Here is a 23,031-nt window from a genome sequence, read left to right as displayed (position 1 = left end):
CTTCTCTAATTTGGTGTAACCTCACTATCTCCACAAAAATTTCCTATCCTTCTGGTAACATATGAACTCTTTTTATTTGACATCCAATTAAGTTTGGACAGAAAAACTAGCTAACCATGAAGATAGGACATGTCAGGACACAACTCAGGCAAAAAGGGGCATCTCACTTCACAGCAAAGACACACATGCAAGCAAGCCAGCATTACTCTTGTACATCCCCAAGTTCAGTTAACACCACTGGTTACAAAGAAATCCATTAAAAAGATCCAACTCATTAGTTTAATTGAGTCAATACGCTACTTAAACAAAATGTTGCGCAAACCAAGCAGAAAAAGTATTTAAGCTTGAAAACAGATTCGAAGGTAAAACATGCATGGATGGAGATACAGAACAAAGCAAAGGTGTACAAATGTCAGAAGAGAAATACCTGTGAATTAATCACAGGTCAGGGGATTTAATCAATTTCCAAGGAAATAACACTAACAATGAAAAAATTAAATAAAGGTTTAAAGAGAAAATAATATTGCGATACTTTCACATATAAGAAACTCGAGATAATTCTACCTACCTCCACTTGCTTTTGTGGCAGATTCACTTGTTGAGTCATCATAATTACAAAATGTGTTTAGACAACAATAACAGCAGCAGCAGTATCAATGTTTCTTAAATAGTTGAAGTAGTATTCAGCTGATCACACAAGAAAACCATCAATATAAAACCAGCATATAAAAAAGCACTTGTCCTCATTGGCACATGCAGCTTTTCCTAGTCAATGGACAATGAACTGTCTTTAACATTCACCAGCGTATCGACAGTATACAAGCTTGTTCATTTCAATTGGGAAGCCCTTAATGCCAACAACAACCTGTTCTCATCTCCGAGGCCGGTCTGCAAGCCTGCTGCCACTTACAAAAATGCTGGGCAAATCAATATTTAGTATGTTGCATTTTCACCTATTCGCAGACTTGCTATTGTTGTCAATACCATGAAGATGATGAGGGTAGGATGCGCACACATATATATTGCTGAAAACCATGATGGTATATTGCCCTACTATCAGCCAATTAATATTAATATATACCATTCGTCAGTTTGAAACTGATGAAGGCATGGTTGAGAAGAGTTGAGTGGCTGCTATGCAGGTATGAAGACTGAAGCAAGTATCATTTCTTTAATAGTTTTCAGTGAAGAGGAGCTTTTTTTTTTTTTGCATCAAATGATTTTCTCAGCACTCTGTCTCTAAAACTGTGCTCCTGTAGAAATAGACAAATGTCAACAGTTACAATGTGGTGGGCAAAAGAAGGAACTCCAAATCAAAATGCCATTTTTCTTTTAAATATATAATGGTCATTTATAAACACACACATACGCTGTATTATTGCTAATGCACCTTACATTATATCTTTTGTTCTTGTCAATTTTTGATGACAGACAGAGCAGACTAACTGAATGTTTATCTACCTGCAAATCAAATTAACATCTTTGAAAGTTTTCAATTGACCATCTTGAACAATCTACTTCAAACTTTTAAGTCCGCTTCTATTATGTTTACCGAGTAGTTCTTTCTTTTCCTGCACATCAAACGTGACTTAAACCTCGTTTAGTGTGTTTCGTCTGCTGCATTTAGAGAAGTAAAATAGAGTTCCTTCTATTTGTTGTTTATAAATACATCTAAGATCCCATTCTGCTGCCTCAATATCAAGTCAATATCCTCTGCAAATTGAAATGTTCTGTTTCTTTCAAATGTTACTCAGTGAAGCATATCCTGGTGTCATAACTGTGTATTTACGCAATTAAAGCGACAAGATACATGATTGAAAGCTGAGCTAAGAGAGCGTGGATCGCATGCTGCATGACAGGTTTTTACACCTATTCCTTCACATACATAGCAGCCCTACACTGCCATTATCCAAATACAAGCTTCAAACAGGAAGACATCAGTCAACTATCAAGTAACACGCACAAAAAATATGATAAATAATAATAAAAATAAACAAATAAAACAAAAAAAAAATTAACATCACACCTGCAAACACTTTATCTTTTTAATTTTCCAAAAAAAAAACAGTTACCTTCAAATGACTACTTGTAAGATTTAAATTTAGCAAGATATCTAAACAAAGCAGTGATTTTTTCTTATCTGAAGCCCCAACAATCAATAGATGAATTTCTTTTAAACTGATGGTCCCTGTCTGAAATCCTATGGTTATTGTCTAAAGACAAATAATAATTTTTATGATCATATTAAGCCACAATATGTTATCTTGAACCTATATGTCCCTTTTCAATCTATCAGTGTCTAATTCTCTCAATAGAGGTCAGCATCATCTATGACCAGAGTCATCCCATTCTATGCCGCCACTTCATCATTTTTTTTAAAGAAAATCAATGTCCATTTCTGACACATCAAGCCAAGATTAGTTGCTGTGTTAACTGCCATACAGAGGGTAATGAGCAACAGGGGGAAAGCAGGCTGATTGAGCGGTATCTTTACAAATATCTGCGTGGTCTCTAGTTAAGACAACCAGGTACCACATAAATCAATTACATTTCCTAGGATGAATGTTATTACTGTATCATACACATATTTTAAACTACAAAGAAGATATTTTTTATTTCACAAACCAGGCAGGTCAATATCAGCTAGTCTGTATTCTATAATGAACTTCGTGGAAACTGTCTGGTTTCATACAATTCTTTTGGTCATGCATTAGTACAGGGGTTATCATTACAGTCCATTAACGTAATTACAATTTTTTTTCCATTTATTTTACACACTCCTGAAAGTATCATCAGCTATTTCAAGTTAGCCAGTCCATTCAATTCCTGCATCCAACCCACTTCATTCTCAAAACACTGCATTTTTAAAAGGCCGCTGTGCTTGCGAGGGGCAGATGACTATAAATGCAGTGGATCACGAAGCTTCATAGTACTCCATCCACACACATCATCAGTTTTAATAGGCCACTAAGCTACAGTTAATTTCCTTTTTCATGGCCTCTTCGTACAATGGCAGACATTAATAAATATAAAGTGACTTCATATTTAGTCGTGTCTGCCATCAGGCTGATAAAGGTGTCACAGTCACATTCACTTCCACATATCTTACTGGGGCTCCAGTCGAAAAACATATGGACCATTAATACAGGTCCGTTTACAGTCTACTTATAACTGCCTAACTCTGTACAATACCACAACATGCCCCTTTACACATCTTGATTTCCAGTTTTCTGTGCCACTGCAGTTTAAGATGTTGACAATGTAATACTTTGGCTAATGCAGAAGCCACCTATACAGAGACCTTATGTTTCCCTGGGCCCTTGATACTTCAACTGATTGGAAGTGTACTAGAAAAGGAAGAACCCCCCCCCCCCCCCCTTGCAAAATTACATGCCAGGAATAGTCAAACCGGAGCAGTACAGAAAACTGTGCCACTCAATGTGAAAAGAGATGATCAGCTGTGGTAGATGATAATAAATTTCTACCAGGAGGAGATATATTCTAATCCCTCCCAGTTGCCTGGCTTACCACTGTTATAAATGAGTTGGTTGAATGCCTACCAGAGGGCTTGGTTACAAAGAATTTATGTCCAGGCTGCCGAGATAGAATTGTTTTAAGTTAAACTGTCACAAATCAAAGGGAAATGCACTTAAAATCTGCCAATTCAAGAGTCATCTAAATCCACCTGCAAGATATTCAGAAAAGCTGTGTGCTAACCAGACATTGACAGTATCACTTGTTCGGGATATTTAGATTCTCTGCAACACCCATGCGCCTCAAATTATAAGCAGTGTTCACACCACTTATCATTACACTGGATGATACCAGGCCATCAATCTGTAGAACAATCAGGAATGTGAACACATCTCTTCTCTACCTTGTCAATACTTAGTTTTAAAAACAAAACTGAAGCATAACAGGTATATATTTGTTTTCAAGAGATGCCTAGCTTATTTTCAATGTCAATCCTCTTGACTGGGGATTACTAAACATTACTTGACAGGGATAAACATTAAATATTAATAAGGGATTTATCACTGTAGGACCATATAATATAGAGAAACTAGCTATGCTCATTATGAATTTTCTGGGAGTAGATTATCAAAGTTTTTCTTCATATCTTAACAGACATTCCCTCTCTGGTACAGAGAGAGATATTCTGCAGTTTTGCAACTAGATTTTTTCCTGGTGGATTACTCGAGGTCAATTTCCCTCCCAAATGCTTCCCGACTTTGACCACGCACATGCTGATAAATGCCATCTTACGCGGCTTCTTTCACTGCACAGTTCCTTAAACAAAAGTAAAACAAACACATTCCAAAGTCCTTCTTTATCTTTTTCACACAATACACCGAGCCTCATTACTTTCTGATGTCTACCTCTGTAGGATCTCCTCACCAAACCTAATCTAATAGTGCCCATCAGAACATCTGGCCTCCTGTGGGAAACAGGGGAATACTTCATGTCAAGTCTACTGAACAAAATCATTAAACTCACATGAAATATCTCAATTTCCTGAGTGGAAATGAAGTGTTCAAAGCATCTTTTCTCTCACTCTCCTCTACAAATAATAAATGTCAATCTAGAGTTAATCTACTGCTAAATTCATTTCATCCGCAAAGCACATCTTATATTTCTGATCTGCACGAGAATTATGACTAGATTAAGGGATAAGACAACTTTAAATATTGATTCATAATTATACAGGCACCTTGAAAAAACAATCCACTTTGCTGGCTATCTGTTGAACTCCATTGACACAGGAACCATTAGTAAGATCATCCCGAGCAAAACGGTGTTCGATAAAATGGGAACGGTATCTCTTGTTATAAAAATTCTGAAAGGATTTTTCAAAGATGGCTACCTGTAGGATTCATTAAATCAAAGGTGATTTATATTGCTATGCACATTGCCATTATTTCAGTTTTGATCTCACATGATAATTGTACAGAAAGAATCTATCGCTGTAATTGCAAGAAGTAAAATAGGACTATTAATATCCATCTAATGCAGAATATTTTAGAAATAGCCTTTCCAAAACTATTCAAACCCATTTTGAACAAAAACAGATCTCGAATTTCTAGTTGTAATCCAACCAAGAAAAAAAGTATCAGTAAATATTAAATTGTCAAAACAAATAATCCTGGAAATCCTGACAGAATGTCCAAGTGCAACCTTACCCAACATTTTTCTAACACTCTCCCCCACATCTCCCCAAGCATCCTCCCCCCCCACCCCCCACCTCCCAAGTCTGGAGTTGTACCTACTTACTTCTCCAATAAATTTCTTCACGCCTGTCCATTGAAATATCACTCTAAAATATAAAATATACTCACTTTTTTAAAACTAAAAAAAAACTTCATGCTTCTTGTGTCTTTGGTGAAATGTGTCTTACCTTTGCATCCATCATCACATACCATCAAATAAAAGATACTTGATTTGATTGAACAACTTTCCAGCTCTTCTTCTGCAATGACTCTAAGATCTCTAACCTCAATTTTCATTTCCTATGTGCATCCTCATCATATTGCTTTTTAGAGTAATCGTGTCATATTTAACATGCAGGTTTCTCTCTCATTTTGTTATGAAATCCATAAAGAAACTGACATTTAGCTGCATATGCTTCAATATGCGACTTTTGACCTACAGATGTCAATAAAGACCCATGACATGTCAATCATTTTTGAAAAAGAGATCAATGCAAATTTGATTTCACAAATGTCCTCTGCGTTCCTTAAATTGACAGAAAAGCTATGATAATCAGAGTCACACAAAAAGCCATCCCCACTGTAGAAAATAAAGTAAAATTTTGACCAAGCTGTACTCATTTATGATCCAGGGAGTATAAAGCTGGATGAGACTAAAGTAACTGAAACTTACAAAAAGGTTACAAGTATTTACATTACAGATTAGTATCAAATTGAAGATTAAACTTTGCTTCAAACTATGGCACCATGATTGTTCTGATGGTTTGGATCATGTAAATAGCATAATAAATATACAATCTAAATTTAAATGGTTTTATTCATACTCCTTTTCAACATAGGCCATCCTAATAGGGAGACCATCTCTAAGAAATTACACCATTTTGTGCAAATATCATTCACAAAAGAAGACTGCAAAGAGACGAGTAGATTAAAACAATGGTGCTTCTTTCATATCTCTGCCACATTGGGCTGATAACAAAGAGAAGAGTAAATGGCTTCTGGTTCATAATTAATACCAATACAATTTAACAAAAAGACATTGAAATAAAGCCAGTCAGCTCCAACCCTCAATTCATTATGTTCCAATCTACCATCAATCTTTCTAAGATGAACCTTAATTTGAATTTAATTGATCTAATTAGCCACAACTTGTTAACCAAATGAAATATGTGGACATGAATGGAAGCAACAAGCGACCTATATTAATCATACTACAACTAGCACACTTCTCAGAATAATGGAATTTCTTTAAGAAAAAAACATTTTCATATCCATCTATTGTCTGTTCACTCAATTAGACAGCCTTCACATGCAATATGTGGACTCCAGTATCAATCGGCTTATTTTCACAGATGCTGATTACCCTAGGGACCTCGTCCTCCCTGAAGACAAAGAAAAAAACACAAGGAGCTTCAAGCACCTCATCATGAACATGTAATAACCTGATGTATACAGTAAAAAGAAAACAGATCACCTGACACGAGACACGGTGGGGAATATCTTTACAGGACATAAACATTCTATGCATATAGAACTTTTCTTACTAGGATCTTGATGTGAAACTGTATACTATTTGCAGTACAATGCAGGACCAATAATAAAGCATGTGTGCATGCAATCTGATGAAGAATGAATCTGTCCCAAGCATGCCAATCAGTATTTTTCCAGAGACATCAAGGCAGGGCTCATCTATCAACTCATACTTTTTGAAAGCTTTGATATGCAAATCCAATCATTAATTCATCTCTGAGAGAAACCTACCATCAAAGGCAACTTACGGAATTGGGTTAGCCTAGTTCCATTATTATCTATCCTTATTATCTATTGATACTTAATTAAATACTGGGATAAATCCACGATTTAAAACTAGCATTAATAAGTGAGTGTTATAGTCTGTATCTTCAAACTGATGCACTATTACTAACATCAAGCAATAACTTCACATTAGTTAAATAAACCAACTAATACATAATGGGATCTTTTTTGCCAGCACACAAAGGCCACAAATCTCAAATTAATGTCATATCATTTTTGTACTTTTAAATATTTTCTTCCCCATTTTCCATCCCTCAGCAGTCCTAAAATGCAGTCGTGCAGACCATTAATTAAAATTTCAATAATATGTTCAGATTACATTTTTTATGTAACTCAAATAATTAGGTAAGATCCTCTAGGTCATTCCTGGTTGTTAATTAAAACATGTATATCAAATTCCCTAGAGAAAATAGTACAAGAAGAAGAACATGTATGCCATGTATGCACACAATATGTTGGCATATTCCGCAATGTGTGCTTCATTGTGAATTTTGATATGGAGATTGAATCAATCTTTAACTTCACCCAAATGATCAATAAACAAGTTTGACTTTCAGCAAACAGTGCTTAGAATCACACTTCAGTGTTGATTTCCAAATTATGTTGAAAACCTTTTTTTTTTTTTTTTTGTATTTCACTGAGCTACCTTAGTGAGATGATTAGCATATTATAAATCAACCACGTTTCCACTCAGATATTGTGCAGATGATTATAATGAAAAGAAAAGAAAGCATCTGTCAGTTATAAAGCAACAGGTGGTCAAACATCCTAAAGTATACTTTAAAACAGACTGAGCTGACCATAGATTAGAGATGCAAGTTGCTATGTAGTAAGATTGACTATATATTGAGTAAATGGACAATTATAATTTTAGGCATATTTGGGCACTGAAAGTAGAATAACATTTCACAGTAACAGTTCAGGTATAAATATATATTAATTTACAAACGGAACCCCAATATCAACACACAGATGAAGCTGTACAGAATAAGATATCTGTTTAATCCTATGAGCTGAAACAAAATGAATTGTTATATTCATCTCACCATCAATTCCCATAATCAAACATCTGGTATTGAAGGACACAGGAGATGCTAAATTTTCTTTAATCCAATTTTCAATTTCAAAATCAAAACATGGATGTACTCTTTATTGATCAAAATGAGCTGAAATGTATGAAACATTTGAATCCATTAGTGGTCAAATAAAGACATCCCCCTAGGAGGCTCACTATTAGGCCTCCACACCAAATGAATTCGAAACAGTGTCTACAACAAAAGCAAAATGTGAAGGTGACAGTAGATGGAAGCAAAAACAGAAAATGGGAGAAAGTTAATTTAACAGCTTATTTGCAAATATTTTCTGCTGACAATGGCACATTTACTCACTGTTAAGCCTAGGTCACTGAAAATCCCATTTACAGAGCCCTCAGGGAATCCAGTTTACTGAATCCGGGTTGCAGGGAATCCAGTGTACTGCACTGTAGGACACAGGGAATCCGGTTTACTACACCATGGGACACAGGGAATCCAGGTTACTGAGCCCCAAGACACAGGGAATCCAGGTTACTGAGCCCCAAGACACAGGGAATCCAGTGTACTGAGCCCCAAGACACAGGGAATCCAGTGTACTGAGCCCCAAGACACAGGGAATCCAGTGTACTGAGCCCCAAGACACAGGGAATCCAGTGTACTGAGCCCCAAGACACAGGGAATCCAGTGTACTGAGCCCCAAGACACAGGGAATCCAGTGTACTGAGCCCCAAGACACAGGGAATCCAGTGTACTGAGCCCCAAGACACAGGGAATCCAGTGTACTGAGCCCCAAGACACAGGGAATCCAGTGTACTGAGCCCCAAGACACAGGGAATCCAGTGTACTGAGCCCCAAGACACAGGGAATCCAGTGTACTGAGCCCCAAGACACAGGGAATCCAGTGTACTGAGCCCCAAGACACAGGGAATCCAGTGTACTGAGCCCCAAGACACAGGGAATCCAGTGTACTGAGCCCCAAGACACAGGGAATCCAGTGTACTGAGCCCCAAGACACAGGGAATCCAGTGTACTGAGCCCCAAGACACAGGGAATCCAGTGTACTGAGCCCCAAGACACAGGGAATCCAGTGTACTGAGCCCCAAGACACAGGGAATCCAGTGTACTGCACTGTAGGACACAGGGAAGATGGTTTATTACACCATGGGACACAGGGAATCCAGGATCCTGTTTACGAGACTTAGGACAAGGTGGCATATTTTGGATCTACCTGCTTAGGCCAGTCTGTCTAGATCAGTAAATCAAACTTTGAGGTTAAAAAAGAAATGGAAACGCAAACACTGTTTAATTAATGAAATGTATTTATTATCCACGTCTATTCTATTTATAGTATAACACATTTAACATACATTTAAAATGATAAATTCAAAAAGACAACTTTCAGTGAACTTGTCTTAAATTGCATAATACAGTAATCAACGTCATATTAAATGCTGAGAAAAAGGCAGGTGTCATCTTAAAACCATATCTGGGTATAATAAGTGACCTAACTTGAATGATCATGTAGAGTTTATATCACCTGTTCATGTTGTAAATGATCATGTAGAGTTTATGTCATCGTTTCATGTTTTTGAATTATCACATGGAGTTTTTATGTTCATGTTGTCAAGGATAATTCAATACAAATGTACAGATCAACGTTTCTAGCTCAGCAATAAAGCAGCAATAAGTTTCATATATAAGTGCATGTAAAAGCTGTGCACTTACCTTGCCAAGGCAGACTCTCTTATTCATGGCGTTGAGGCCAGCGGCTGCCGCTGAATGTTCGGCAAACTCCACAAAACAGTAAGGATCATTGTTGGGCTGCAGATGAAAGAACAAAATTTCAATACATATATATATATGTATATTTAATAAAAACTAATTTTTTTAGAGGTTTATTATAAGGTAAGTACACCATATAACACTTTTTTTTTGAATAATTAAAATGCCACACAAAGCTTAGCAACTTATACATTGTTAACATAACATGGCCAATTCAATAACGTTTTCAACTTCTTAGCATCTATATACTGGATAAACCCATTATTCTGTTGCAGCCCAGTGTACAGTTAATTAAAATTCACAGGAGGGTGTGGCAAAAACTCAGTTTAAAACTATTCCCTGCAGCTGGAACTTAACCAACATAACAGCATATTTTCAAAAATAATACATATGTACAAGCACAATTAAATTATACCATTCTGTTTTATTCCTTGATAATCATAAATGCTATCACACACTTTAATTTAGTATGACCAGCTCTTTTTTAATATATCAAATCTGCTATAATGTTATGTTATCGAAAAATATCCGATCTGTAAAGTCAATAATATCTGAATACTATCGCTGTATTTTATCTACTCCCCCAGTGGTGCCCAAGTTTGATAACGATACAGTAGCATCTGGTGCCAGGTCACAAACTTTCACTACAGCCTAATTAGATATTCTAACATATTTACTATGTATTTAGTTGAGGCCAGCTACTGTAATTAGCCAACCAAATCATACTCATTAAACTGTCACAGCCACACTAATTTGATTGCACTTTTTTTTTTACAAAAGAAACAGAAAGATGCACAGTACATTTGTCTTCGTAGTCAAAAACCTTTTTCAGATCAATTCTTCCTTTTTTCAATACTTTCAACCAAGTAGACAATAGCTTTTTAAATTTCAATTAACAAGGGCATTCTTCTTATTCTCAGTGTGGTCCACATGAGCCACAAGACTGAAAATTGAGCCCCCCAACTACTTCAGTTATGGCACCAAAATCACACAATATTTGAGGTTATATGCAACCCCTTCAAATAGATAGATTTTGCTCGTTTGATTTCATATTAAACTAAAAGTGTATTGCACAATTTAGTTATGAATATCATAGGAGTACAATAATATAATAAGCTGCAATGATATAATATATGGCACAATATGTGAATGAAAATGAAAAGCAATACCCTTCTGGGGAAGCAGCAATTGTCATGTTGACATTTCTTCAGAGAAAGCTTTGGTCATGGTGACCTGAAAAATGGTATATGGTTCCAAGAGATCAGTGGTGCTATAGACAAATTCTCAAACGGCAAAAATAACAACTGGGGAAAGCCACTGAAATCTTCTTTGGAAAAAGTTAAAAGGGTCTACTTGTCCGACAGATTAAAATGAAATGACGGGCAAGAACTTAAGCAAGTGTGTTCTACTATTACAGTTTAGTGAAGTTTGGGAAACTGTGTAGTACACAATATTATAATAAAAAGATACATACCACTGTCCTTGTTCTATCAATCCTTACAATTTTCCAGCTATCAAGGATTTTATCTAATGTGTCAAGTGATTTGGGGACAAAATGTTTAAAAGATGTATAAAAAGTCTCACCTAAGGTTAAGGAATCATGTCCCCCAGTTTTCCTCAAGTACAACTTAGTCTTTGAAAACACTCAATAACAAAACTGATACTTACCACCAGTGTCATTTTATATAAAACTACAGTAGGAAATTATTTACCTGTCTGTTAATAATTACTGAAGGTCTTGGGGTTTATTTATTTTGCCTTTTTTTCTTAGCTTTCTTAAAATGTTTTCCAACTATCATTTATCTACACCAAATAACATGAAATAACTGTAACAACAGTTGGTTGTCTTGCAAAAGAGTGTTATTAAAAAAACTGTATTTAGGACACAAGAAACTGGGCTAATAATGAAAAGAAAACCTAATTACCTTACAGCTTAGAGTTGTCTGTTCAACACTCACTATCATGGTGAGAAAACAGAACTTCAATACATAACAAGTGTAAATTTTTTATCTATAAAATTAAAGTATAAAAAAAAACAGATACCACATGTCCTATTGCTTCCCAAGCCCATGTTGTTCACTTCTTCTTGACTACACGTTTATTTATATGACAAAAGAATAAACTCTAAGTATACTTACCCTTTCATTTTCATACACAGAAAAAAATTAATACCAACCACAATATACTTCCTTTTTCACTTACTTTAATTTAAATTTTTGATGCAAAAATATTTTTTCCAAAATAATCATTTGTTTTTAACACGTTGCCTTTTAGTTAAAAATAAGAGTAACTTAATCTAAAAGTATGTGATATATTCATAAAAAATTCATAAAAATTTGTGCTTTACATCAAATCAAGTCCAAAATAATTGGTTTAAATTGTTTTAAAAGTTAAGTAATCATCATATACTCAACAAACATGTGCATATGGTTGTTCTCTTCAATACTGATAGTACTTTTTAAAAAAACCTTTCTCATGCCAGTTTTGTGGGATTTCCTAACAAAAACACAATTGACAGCTTTGTTTTCATTTTCAAAATTAAAGAAAGATGTACAAAATAAGTAGAACGGTATTCACAAATCACAGCTGCGAGTATCATGAATACTTCTCCAGATCAGTGCACAAGAAACATTGATCTGCTGCTGTTGTTTTCAAGAGCAAAAGTATTTGCTGAAAAGAGCAGCAGTGGTTAAAATGGGAGTATTTCCCCCCGGTTTATTTCAAGCATCTGTTGCATCTTCCTGTTTCAAAACTCACCTCATGGATAATTTTGCACCCTTTCACTTCACCAATCTGACCAAAAAGGGCTATGATGAGATTTTCTGTCACCATGCTGTCCAGGTTACCAACGTACCTTCACAAAATGGAATACGAAATGATTCGGTTAAATATATAATGACTGGGATTTGTGTAAAGCAGACCGGAATCTAGTCATTTCTAAAGTTTCACATGACTAAAGGTTGAACATGCCTCTGTAAACTACTGGACGTGACATAGAATTTAGAGCGCCTGCTTTCAGATACTTACAAAGTACGTGGCTGGGATTCATCATTGTAATCTGAAACAAAAAGAAAAACAGTTTTAAAAGTATTCAAATAAATATTTATTTTGAAATTCAACACTTATTCGGTATTTTACGTACCTTCCATGTCCCCTGTATTGAATGGCTACCTTTTATGTTACGACTGCGCATGCTTCATTACATAGGTAGAGGGCGCTGAATATCAACAGGAAGGGCCACCTCTGCACGAAAAAATCACACAACTTGACTATCGATGATCTCGATATCGTAAACAAAGCATTGGATGAATGATCTACACCTAGATCAATGAAACTATCGGATAGTTAAATATTTTAGGTATGACAGATAGTCAACTAAATTATTGTTGATTATTCCCCTCTTCTTTCCTTGTGTCAAGATACCGTGAGTTTTGTAAGGGGATCGATGGATATTCAAAAATAATTTACACCTAGAAAGGTCAATTTTTTTCCCTCTGAAAACGCTTTTCGACTCTGAAGGGCTTGTATGTTTTTACAACAAGAACGTTGTAAGTGGAAATAAGAGGGCACTATAGATCTAACCCCAAACACGCTCGAATACGTACAGGGGGGGGGGGGGACAATTAAAGTTTCATCTTTTATTTCAGTTTACATTTCGCTGTTTGATCTAAAAGTTGTTGTAAATTAAATGGGATAAGAACAGTAAGAATAGGAAAAGTCTTGGCAAAAATTCCACAAAACGCACTTTTGTCCTATTTATTCATTCTTAACAATGTATTCAAACATATCATTAAGCCTAGGCTATATGGAATTATTATTCCTCGAGATCAACACCTTTCACCACCATCAAACTAAATGCGTGACTTCGATTTAAATACATTTTTTTCTGATTTTTAACAAATAAGACTGCAGATTAAGCTATTTAAACATGACAAACTTAAATAACGATTATTATTCTCAAAACTGCTTTTGGAATAGGCCCTACTAGACGTGAAATCAAAATTATTGATATAGGCCTATAGGGGCCTACATGTAGGCCTAAGTACTGTATGATATAATTTACCTTTCCTAGGCCTCAATGACCGGTTTCAACTTTATTACTGAAGGAAAACTACTGCATTAAACGCACAGCAAACGCATACAAACGTGCTTTCCGTACCGAAAGTTCCTTATTTTATCCCGACTGAAATTCATTATTTTGTAGCCTATCTACGTAAAAACAGGTGACTTAGTGTGCAATGTCGCATTCCGATGTTATTTAACAATTGATGAAGTCAAAATGTTTTAATAACTGAAATATGGAAGAATAGATAGCTATAAATCACAAAGCCATATTTCAGGGGCAGATCTAGGATTATTTGAAGAGGGGGGGGGGGCGGAGCGACAAGCCTCGGATGCGACCATCGTCCCTTTGGCGTGGGGTTCGGGGCCTGCTTAAGGGTCCCGAAATATTTTTTGGAGTTTTGGTGGGCACACGGTGCCTTTTGGTACGGTTTTGGACTATGATTCAGCTAGTCAAATTTTAATTTAAAGAGGGGAATATTGGTGTGATATATTTGGGTTTTAATCATTCAGCTTTTGGGCCCTGCGTCCACTAGCCTGCAGGTTGTATAAAAGAGAGAAACCAGAAGTTGCACATTAATTTTCATGCATAATTTGTGACACATAATTATTAACATTAATGAATTATATGTACATTGTAATAACTGCGAAATTCAGGGTCTGTTATTCGAAATTACATACGGAGGCTCATTACAACGAGTTGTTTGGTTCTGGACTACCAAAATTGAAAAAAAAATTTTTTTGAAAAATATCTTTATATAAGATATACAATAAGAAACGTATTCTGTGACTACGGTGAATATGATATTGAGAATGAACACTTAGAAAGCGCGACCAAAAGCCGTTTTAAGCAGTAGGCCTATTTTGTCGTACCAGTTATTTTCCTTCTTGTGCCTGTAGCCTAACCGAAAAAAAAAAATACACCACTGACGTTTTAATTGTGAAAGGTTTTAATTTAACTTCCATTTCAAACAAGATTTTCATCTGCGCATGCTATGCTAATAGTTAAAATATTCAAAAGTGAGGAACCTGCGTCCTAAGTCATAGTTGTAGGGCCTATATTTAGAATCACACAGTGTTTTCTTTTCTCATTTGTTACAAAGGACCCTTTTTATTAAATAACTTAAACAAAGAATGTAAGACTGTCTCTTGTGCTTTCGCCATTGTGATAAGCTTTCGAAATAAAACTAGATCGAGAATTTTTGTTGAATTTCAGGCAGAATTTCGGTTGCACTAGAACACAATTTGTTACTCATCTATGCCTAAGCGTGAAATGAGCGAAATAAACCCATTGCTATTAATGCACCGTCGAACAATAGCCTTGAACTCACAATATCTGTTTTATTTCAATGTTAACAATGCCCGTGCGAGAATCTATAGTCTCTACATGCACAGCTAGGGGGTAGGGCCTACCAGAGGACCAGGAGGACGCAACAGGTTGATGACGTAGCTGTGGTGCAAAAATCCTCACCAAAACAGAAATGCGCAAAACTAGTGAATAGCCAGAGAATATCTGTGAAAAGGAGCCTATCCATAACAAATAATTGGGTAGATATGAATGCCGGGATGACACTTCCTATGATTGTTGCACTTGATGATGGTCCCTTAATTTTTATAAACATCATGTCATTGTCCGAGGTGAAAGAGAATGCCAGGCTCGCGTGTGCAGGTAGAGGTAGACTTTTTATACCATTTTCAGAGTTTTCATCCCGTCTGTATAGAAGGTATTCAGCGACCTTATTGTCTGCTTATCAAAAAACATTTTGCACTAGGCCTATATGTAGGCCTAATTCATGAAAATATTTATCCATGGGTTCAGACAGGAGCCTAACAAAGATGAACTATTTTAATAGTTTATTTTAATATTAAAATAAGGAAAAGGTTTTAAATCGATACAAATGGTAAAATATGTATAACATTATTATTATTATTATTATTATTATTATTATTATTCATCTTAACTTCTTAAGATAATGGGGAGGGGGCAACGTCACTGGTGTCGTCTCGATTGCGTTTTGCAGTGCGACAGGTACACGGAAGTACGTCAGCGGAAGTTCAAACATGGCGACGATCAGTAAGGCCGTGGTGGCAGTGCTCATTTTATTTGAGCAGTATTGTGTTAATTTTGCCGAATGGAACACTAGAGATTATATGAAAAAGGAGCATTCCCTTGTGAAGCCGTATGTGGGTAAGACATTGTTTTCTTAAATAATTGCTGTATTTTTCTTGGCGAAATCTAAGATTCGCCGGTCGTGCTCTGCGTGGCACAGTCACCTGGTCCGCAGTTACTGGAAATTTCTGTAAGTTCATCTCTCCTGAACAAACTTAGGTAATGCTCAGTTTTGTGATTACTTTTCTAGATAATAATCATGAAATGGTGTCCTTAATTTAACACCTGTGGAAACTTTGTTGTTTTTTTGTGATATATACTCAGTATAACGCCGTGGGGTATTAACTTGGCACGACTTTGCGCTTTGCCACAAGTCGATAACATATTAGTCATTAATTTGCATGTTCATAGACTCGGGTAAGCGTGGAATGAGTGCAGTAAAAATCAGGGGGTCCTCAATATTTTATTTAATTTTTAACGATGTTCAGCACCTTAAAGGGGTCGGATACAGGGGTCCTGTGCCCTGTTTCTTTATGCCAATAAGTACATGTATCAAGTTAGAGACCAGTGCTAAACTCAAGGCAAAACCCATTTCAAGTGAAGTATTACCTCTCCAATTTCTTAAGAGCAATTTTAAAACAACTATCTATTCCCTGAAGCAGGCTTGATGTTTTGTTCAGTCAGAATTAAATTGGAACATGACCAACCAGAGATGTGATTTGAAAACTGTTGCATAAATTGAAGGCAATGGTTGTCTTTCATTTACTTGGCTTATATTTATCAAAATCATTGGTAAAATCCTTAAAGTAAGAGATACATATTATCACATTATAATAACTGAAAAACTTTTAAAAAAACAATCAGTGGAACCTACTTCAGTATTTGGTGATGCTTACTAGTAAACAGTATGCAGCATTTGTTATAGTTATTTTATTGTCATTGTTTTTCAGGAACTCCATGGGACTTTGTAGGGAGTACAATGCTTACCAATAATTACATTCGTTTAACATCAGATCATCAGAGTATGAAGGGAGGTCTTTGGAACCAGCATGTGAGTTATTAATCCAGAAAAAATTATTTATTTAAAAAATACTGAGTATTAGATATTTACTGATTTTTGAAAAAATGTTTTGTATTCAGTGAAATATGGTTTTAATCAATTTGGAATAATATGCTTTCAACAAAAGAAAAGTGGGGTGAAATTTATATTACTAAATTTGAAATTCCAGAGGAACTCGAATAGAACAATGATGATTTTACCAGAAGTTGAACACAGGCACCTGCATGGGTTTCTGTGTATGGAAAGTAATAGAGATTTTTTGAACTCAAGTTTTCACTTGAATATTTCAGCCTGTTCTTGTCAGAGATTGGGAATTACATATACAGTTTAAGGTGCATGGAAAGGGGACAAATTTATTTGGCGATGGCTTTGCCATTTGGTACACTAAAGAGAGACTGACAATGGGTAAGTAAGAGCAGTCTTATTATATGGTAATATTCACTGCCTGAATGGCCAGGTGATAGTGCCTATGAAGGGTGTATGAAGGGATGAAATAGAGGCATATTTATCTACAAATTTTGAATAAATTGCTGTAATAGATATTATGGAATTCCTTTAAAATCTGTACACATTTTTCAGTATAACTTATTTGTTGTACAGTTAGTTTGAAAATAATTTAAAAACAAGGTCAACAGTCTTTTTGAAAATACCATAATGATTTCTTATTGGTGCCTCATTTTCAGGAGATGTATTTGGCAGCAAAAATTTTTTCCATGGCCTGGCTATTTTCATGGACACCTACAGCAATCACAATGGTCCTCATAATGTAAGTACGAGGCTTGTATTTAACATAAGTGACTGGGGGATTACAAATAGTAGACATTCTTTTATGATATTGTGTTAATAATCATGCTTGTGCCGGTCTGCTTAATGTAAGATTCTCACATCCCAACTGTGCTGGATACAAATCCTCAAGTGTGGTATAATATGGCTATGTAATTTTATTACAATCAGTTAAAGTGCTGTTTCATTTGATGGGTATATCTCCACACAACATGTTACCAATGAGAAATTTGTACTTAATGTTAAGTTAAATTGTTACTTTTATGGTTAACCAATGCCCTGCAAAAAGCCGAAACCAGGCAATAACCATATAATATTTTCCATTATATGTAGCCAAGCAATTGGTAGATAGTGTCTTGTCTCTTGGACATCAGAAATATTTGTTCTTTTACTTCTAATGCATGTCAGCTATCTTGCTTTGCACTTGATGCTGGGTAGTCTTAGGCTGCCCCTAGTCTATCCAGATAAGTGCTATCATAAATCCAAGGAAATCACAGCTATTTTTCTTCCCTTTAATTTGCCACCATTTGTCTATAATAATATCCTTTGCTGGGCTGGCATCTACAGCTTTGCTCTTCTTACTCCACTAGCAAGAAATAGATTCTGACTAGCTATGGACAGTTTATTTAATGACTGTAAACCTGATGCACTGACATTATGCACTGACTGCATTATTTCAGTCTTAAGGAAGGCATTAATGGCTGCATTTAGATAATTAAATGGAAATGCATTCACACCATAAATAATGTGATGCTTGCAGGTGGAATGGGAATGTCCTTTAAGCCACTTCACCTGACTTTATAAAAGTAGCCTTAAATTTAGCTGGTATGCTTTCAATTGTTGGTATGGATAATAAATTTCAACTAGTTTTGTATTTCAGCATCTACACCCCTATATCTCTGCCATGGTGGACAATGGTACAATGGGTTATGATCACGATGCTGATGGCACACACACAGAATTGGCAGGTTGTGAGGCCCTGTTTAGAAATTTAGCTTACGACACTTATGTTGCTGTCAGGTATTCTGATGACACATTAACGGTAAGTTTTAATATGGTGTTAAGCAGTTTATTTTACCAAAAAGCTGTGAATTTTAACAAGACTTGTTAAAGTAGAACTTAATCATTTAATGTTTAGACCAGATAAAGTAGTCAATTTTGTCTAGATGAAAAAATTGCTTATCTAAAAAATATATGTATTGATATTCATCCATATTTACTGGAAACATTGACAAACTGAAATTGATTTATCCAAAGGTGTCGCATATGACAGGTTATTTTTGCTCCACATGATTATCCAGGTTTCAACCGACATAAATAACAAAGGGGGATGGAAAGAATGTTTTACAGTGAAAGGTGTCCATCTACCCACTGGCTATTATTTAGGCTTCAGTGCGGCCACTGGACAGCTAGCAGGTACAAAAAGGTCACTCCAAGTGGAGATGAATTAACCAACCAGCTCTGCATGGAGAGAAGCCCTAACATTTGGAGTGCTGTGCCTCACTTAACACTGTCTGTCTTGTAGATGCTGCACTGTGTTTGGTTTCCCTATCAACCTCAGCTGAAGTGCATTTAAGTTCATTGAAGTGAAATGGCTTAAATGAACTTTTGTGGGAAACTTTCTTTTTCATGCAACCTTATTTGGTTTATTCAATATATTTATATGAAAAATTTAATTAAAGGTCTTTTTGAGAGTTTGGCATGCTACTGTCAGCTTCGAGGAAAGCTTTGAATTTTCATTTTTGAATTGTTAAGTAAGACCAGAAAGCTTTTTAAACCTATGTCAGCCTACCTTCACTGAATGGTGCCAAATTTATTGAATGAGCCATTTTAATGGTTGCATGAAACTCTATATCTTGAATATAGGGAAGAACTAATTATAGTTTCCCTAAATACAAGTCATTTGAGCATGATGTAGAACTAGAGGCCAAACATTGTAGTGCTAGATTTTCATCACATTCCATTTTCAGGTATCCACAGACATTAACAATAAAAATAAATGGAAGGAATGTTTTAAAGTGAAAGGTGTACATTTGCCCACTGGCTATTATCTGGGCTTCTCTGCTGCAACGGGAGACCTCGCAGGTACAACCAGATTGGAACACAATCACATATTTAAGAAAATATATAACTGATTTTATTATTTCCATTTTCTGTTGCTGATTTCAAATTTTTTTTGTTATCAGTGGGATTGTGGGATATCCGAATTGCTCATTCAATTCAGAACCTTCTTCCATCTATTAAGTGTGTGCTCATAGAAGGTTGTGGAACTTATGCTTGTTGTTTATAACACTCATTCACTTATAACTTTACCTTTAGTTTATAGCTGTCATTGTAGTGCTAGTGGGTTAATGTACGTATGAAAAACGGTATAAAGCTTTTATAATCTTTTGATTTGATGTTATGTAATGAAATAATAGACTTAGACCTGCTGTGGGACTTTTAAGTTAATTTGAGGGGTGTGTCATATATATCTGCACGTCCATGATACTGGGTAACAACATTGGGTTATCAGCTTTGAAAGTCTGTCAAAATATTCCTATGTGTTGGATTACAATGGGAGTGCTTTCATGTGACAGGGGATGAATTTATCTTATTTTAACAAACAATTTTGTGTTTCCAAACATTGCTGTATATTTTTAACTTTTTAACTTTTTAATTCTTAGCTGGAAATGACACTTTTTTTTAGTTCTTTTTTAATATTTATATATATTAATGCAGTTCTTACCATAAGTGTTTTCCTCTTCTTGAATGACTAAAAGTGATGTTCATATTTATATATTGTGATTAGAACATGACATGTTTGATAGTACAGTATAAAAGATGCATCATTTAATCAATATTTTGATGCCAAAGGTTTCTGGGACTGCTTTTTATGTTATTTGATACATTCTATTTATTTTCAGATAACCATGATATTATCTCTGCTAAATTTTATGAACTGGAAACAGAAAGAGTAAGTATTGATATTACATGTAAGTGCAGTTTGAATTTAGTGAAGAGATTTATATCTTCCATTTTGATATTATTGAAAAGCTAAGCTAAGAAACTTTTTGTTGGGCATGGTGACCCTCTGAAAAACTCATTAAGCACTCATTAAAAAAGTCTGTGTTTTTAGCTGCAAATGTAACATTTATAGTGATGTTTTTTGCCTTCAGTCTTTTTCAAAGTGACTGAAAGTTAATCACACCATTTCATTAGATTATTAGTGGTAATGAAAGTGTAACATTTTATTAATTTCAGAAAGATGATGGTGTTGATTATTCCAAAATAGAACCATCTGCACAGTTTTTTGCTTCACCGAGAGGTTAGTAAAGATTAAATTATTCATTTTATTGCATAGTGTGAGAGGCAAATATGCTGTTACTTGAAAGAGAGAATATTTTATTTGGCACTTTGCATTCCAATAAAGTTTTTCAGAATCAATTTGCCCATCAGGTAGAAATTAAAAATGGATCATAAACATATATTTTCGTATATTAAATGTGAACTGTGTTTATCTCTGTATATTTAAAATAGTCCATGATAATTGATGTTATTATTTTTAGACCATGTTGATGATGCCAAAGGGGCCTTCATGTTGAACAGTTTATCTGGCTGGAAGCTGTTAGTGGTCATCATACTCATTATCATAGGCATAGGAGTGTGCCTTATGGTGGGCTTTATCATCTTTCAAAAATCACAGGAAAATTCAAGAAAACGTTTTTACTAAATTTCACTTTCATGTTACACCAATTATATTGTTTCAGAGTAGAGTCTGATTACAGAGTCCAAAGATTGAGTAAAAACTGAGATAACATGTGTTGTTTAAAGTGAACAAAGATATTTTCCAAAATGTGTTAATGTTACTTTTTTAAAGAAAAAAGTACAAGGAATACAGTGGCCTGTGTTTTACCAAATGCTGGTGGCATAACGATGTAACCAATCTTAGTACACTTGTGTACCTGCAATAATGTATGCACTGGGAACAATTGAGAATATTGTCCAAAATTTTGAGCCATTTATTTTTTAGTGAACATGTAACATTAAGCTCATGAATTTAAGACTTTTTTCTGGGTGGTATTCAGCCTAAAGCAGCCCCCAGTCATTCGGTCACCAAGCTAGTTCTTCCTTTCTATTTACAACCCAATATCATGTCTGTGAATGATGAAAAATGTTGTACAGAGATACATTATTATTGTTATTGTGTATGCGGTGTTTATAATTCAAGATAGTTCTTAATGCAATGAATGTTGAGGCATAAGAACTTGTTCACCAACATCAGTAAAAGTATGTTTATGGTTGCAGGATTGTACAGGATACATTTAATTTATTTTTGTTACATTTGAGAAGACCAAGTGGTTTTATTATAATTGTCAAAAACGAACTTTATAAGCTGAGAATAAAGAACGGTGTACAGCAAGTTCAAAACCACTTCTATAATTAAGTATTAGAGGGCTGACAGTTCTTTAATGCTTTTCATTTTTTTCCTCAAGTTGTGCTAATAAATTGTATCTCTTATTCACATCAGTGTTACATTTGATATTCAATTTGTGTTCCATCCATATTATGGTAATTGGCTTCTTTTGTGTAAGGTGAGCAGGTGCTAGTTTCAACTTATGAATTTAAACATTTTATATGCCATTTCATATCTTGAGCCCACTGCTTGTTCAGAGGTGATTGGGTAACTTGGAAGAAAATTGATGTATTTTGTATTTTTTCAGGTATTATCAGAAAGACATCCATTGACAAGTAATTTGAACTTTGCCTATTAATGTAGTTATATTTAAATGCCAAATCAAAGTAGCAAATACTGGTAAGGAACTAAGTAGACATTGAACCACTAGGTAGGTAGTGTTTTGTCCACAACAATTAGAATTTATTTTTGTAGTGCAATTTGAAAAGAATAGTTTCAGTTTCATATCTTCCATGTAGTTGGGTATTCATAGTAAGGCAAAGGAAAGGTAGGTTAGGTGGTTCACCAATATTCATGTTAGATTGAAACTTAAAATGTTTTTCTTTCAATACAGCAGGCACAGAGAAACATACAAGATACAAGTAGCAGATCTTTGCTCAATTAAATGTGGTTACGTTAAACAAATGCCTCAAAATGTGAAAGACTTAAAAACAACACCAGAAACCACAACCAGCCTATTTGTGCTTCCAAAGTTTAAAATTTAAAGTATTTTAGCAGCTTTA

The 23,031-nt window shown here is 35.1% G+C and overlaps 2 protein-coding genes across 10 annotated transcripts in view; one reads left to right on the top strand and one right to left on the bottom strand.

Moving 5' to 3' along the window:
* Window positions 1–13,053, bottom strand: part of LOC106152068 (nucleolysin TIAR) — a 43,684-nt gene extending 30,631 nt beyond the window's left edge. For 6 of the 8 annotated variants that reach the window (XM_013525551.2, XM_013525548.2, XM_087006525.1 and 3 more), the window contains exons 1-4: window positions 12,981–13,053; window positions 12,866–12,896; window positions 12,596–12,692; window positions 9,782–9,877 (exon numbers count right to left, since the gene is read on the bottom strand). In XM_013525551.2, the coding sequence (XP_013381005.1) occupies window positions 9,782–9,877; window positions 12,596–12,692; window positions 12,866–12,896; window positions 12,981–12,987 (231 nt within the window). In that variant the 5' untranslated portion in view covers window positions 12,988–13,053. Of the gene's footprint in view, window positions 1–568; window positions 737–9,781; window positions 9,878–11,007; window positions 11,072–12,595; window positions 12,693–12,865; window positions 12,897–12,980 lie in introns of those variants that run through there. The other 2 variants (XM_024076425.2, XM_013525553.3) reach the window with 2 other exon arrangements.
* A 2,850-nt stretch (window positions 13,054–15,903) lies between these two features.
* LOC106152075 (vesicular integral-membrane protein VIP36) lies at window positions 15,904–22,357 on the top strand. Of its 2 annotated transcripts, none has more exons than XM_013525565.3 (9): window positions 15,904–16,088; window positions 16,961–17,061; window positions 17,361–17,475; window positions 17,754–17,836; window positions 18,734–18,895; window positions 19,824–19,938; window positions 20,760–20,809; window positions 21,097–21,160; window positions 21,402–22,357. In XM_013525565.3, the coding sequence occupies exons 1-9, from the start codon at window positions 15,962–15,964 to the stop codon at window positions 21,563–21,565; spliced, it is 981 nt and encodes a 326-aa protein (XP_013381019.1). In that variant the 5' UTR covers window positions 15,904–15,961; the 3' UTR covers window positions 21,566–22,357. The 2 variants fall into 2 exon arrangements, with proteins under 2 accessions (XP_013381019.1, XP_013381018.1); XM_013525564.3 differs by lacking the exon at window positions 19,824–19,938 and adding an exon at window positions 19,155–19,269.
* Window positions 22,358–23,031: the final 674 nt, after the last annotated feature.

This window comes from Lingula anatina, chromosome 1 (genome assembly GCF_051362555.1).
Source record: "Lingula anatina isolate TDL-2025a chromosome 1, LinAna3.0, whole genome shotgun sequence".
Taxonomy (NCBI): domain Eukaryota; kingdom Metazoa; phylum Brachiopoda; class Lingulata; order Lingulida; family Lingulidae; genus Lingula; species Lingula anatina.
The sequence above is the reverse complement of the archived record's forward strand: the minus strand, read 5'-3'. Positions and strand labels throughout refer to the sequence as shown.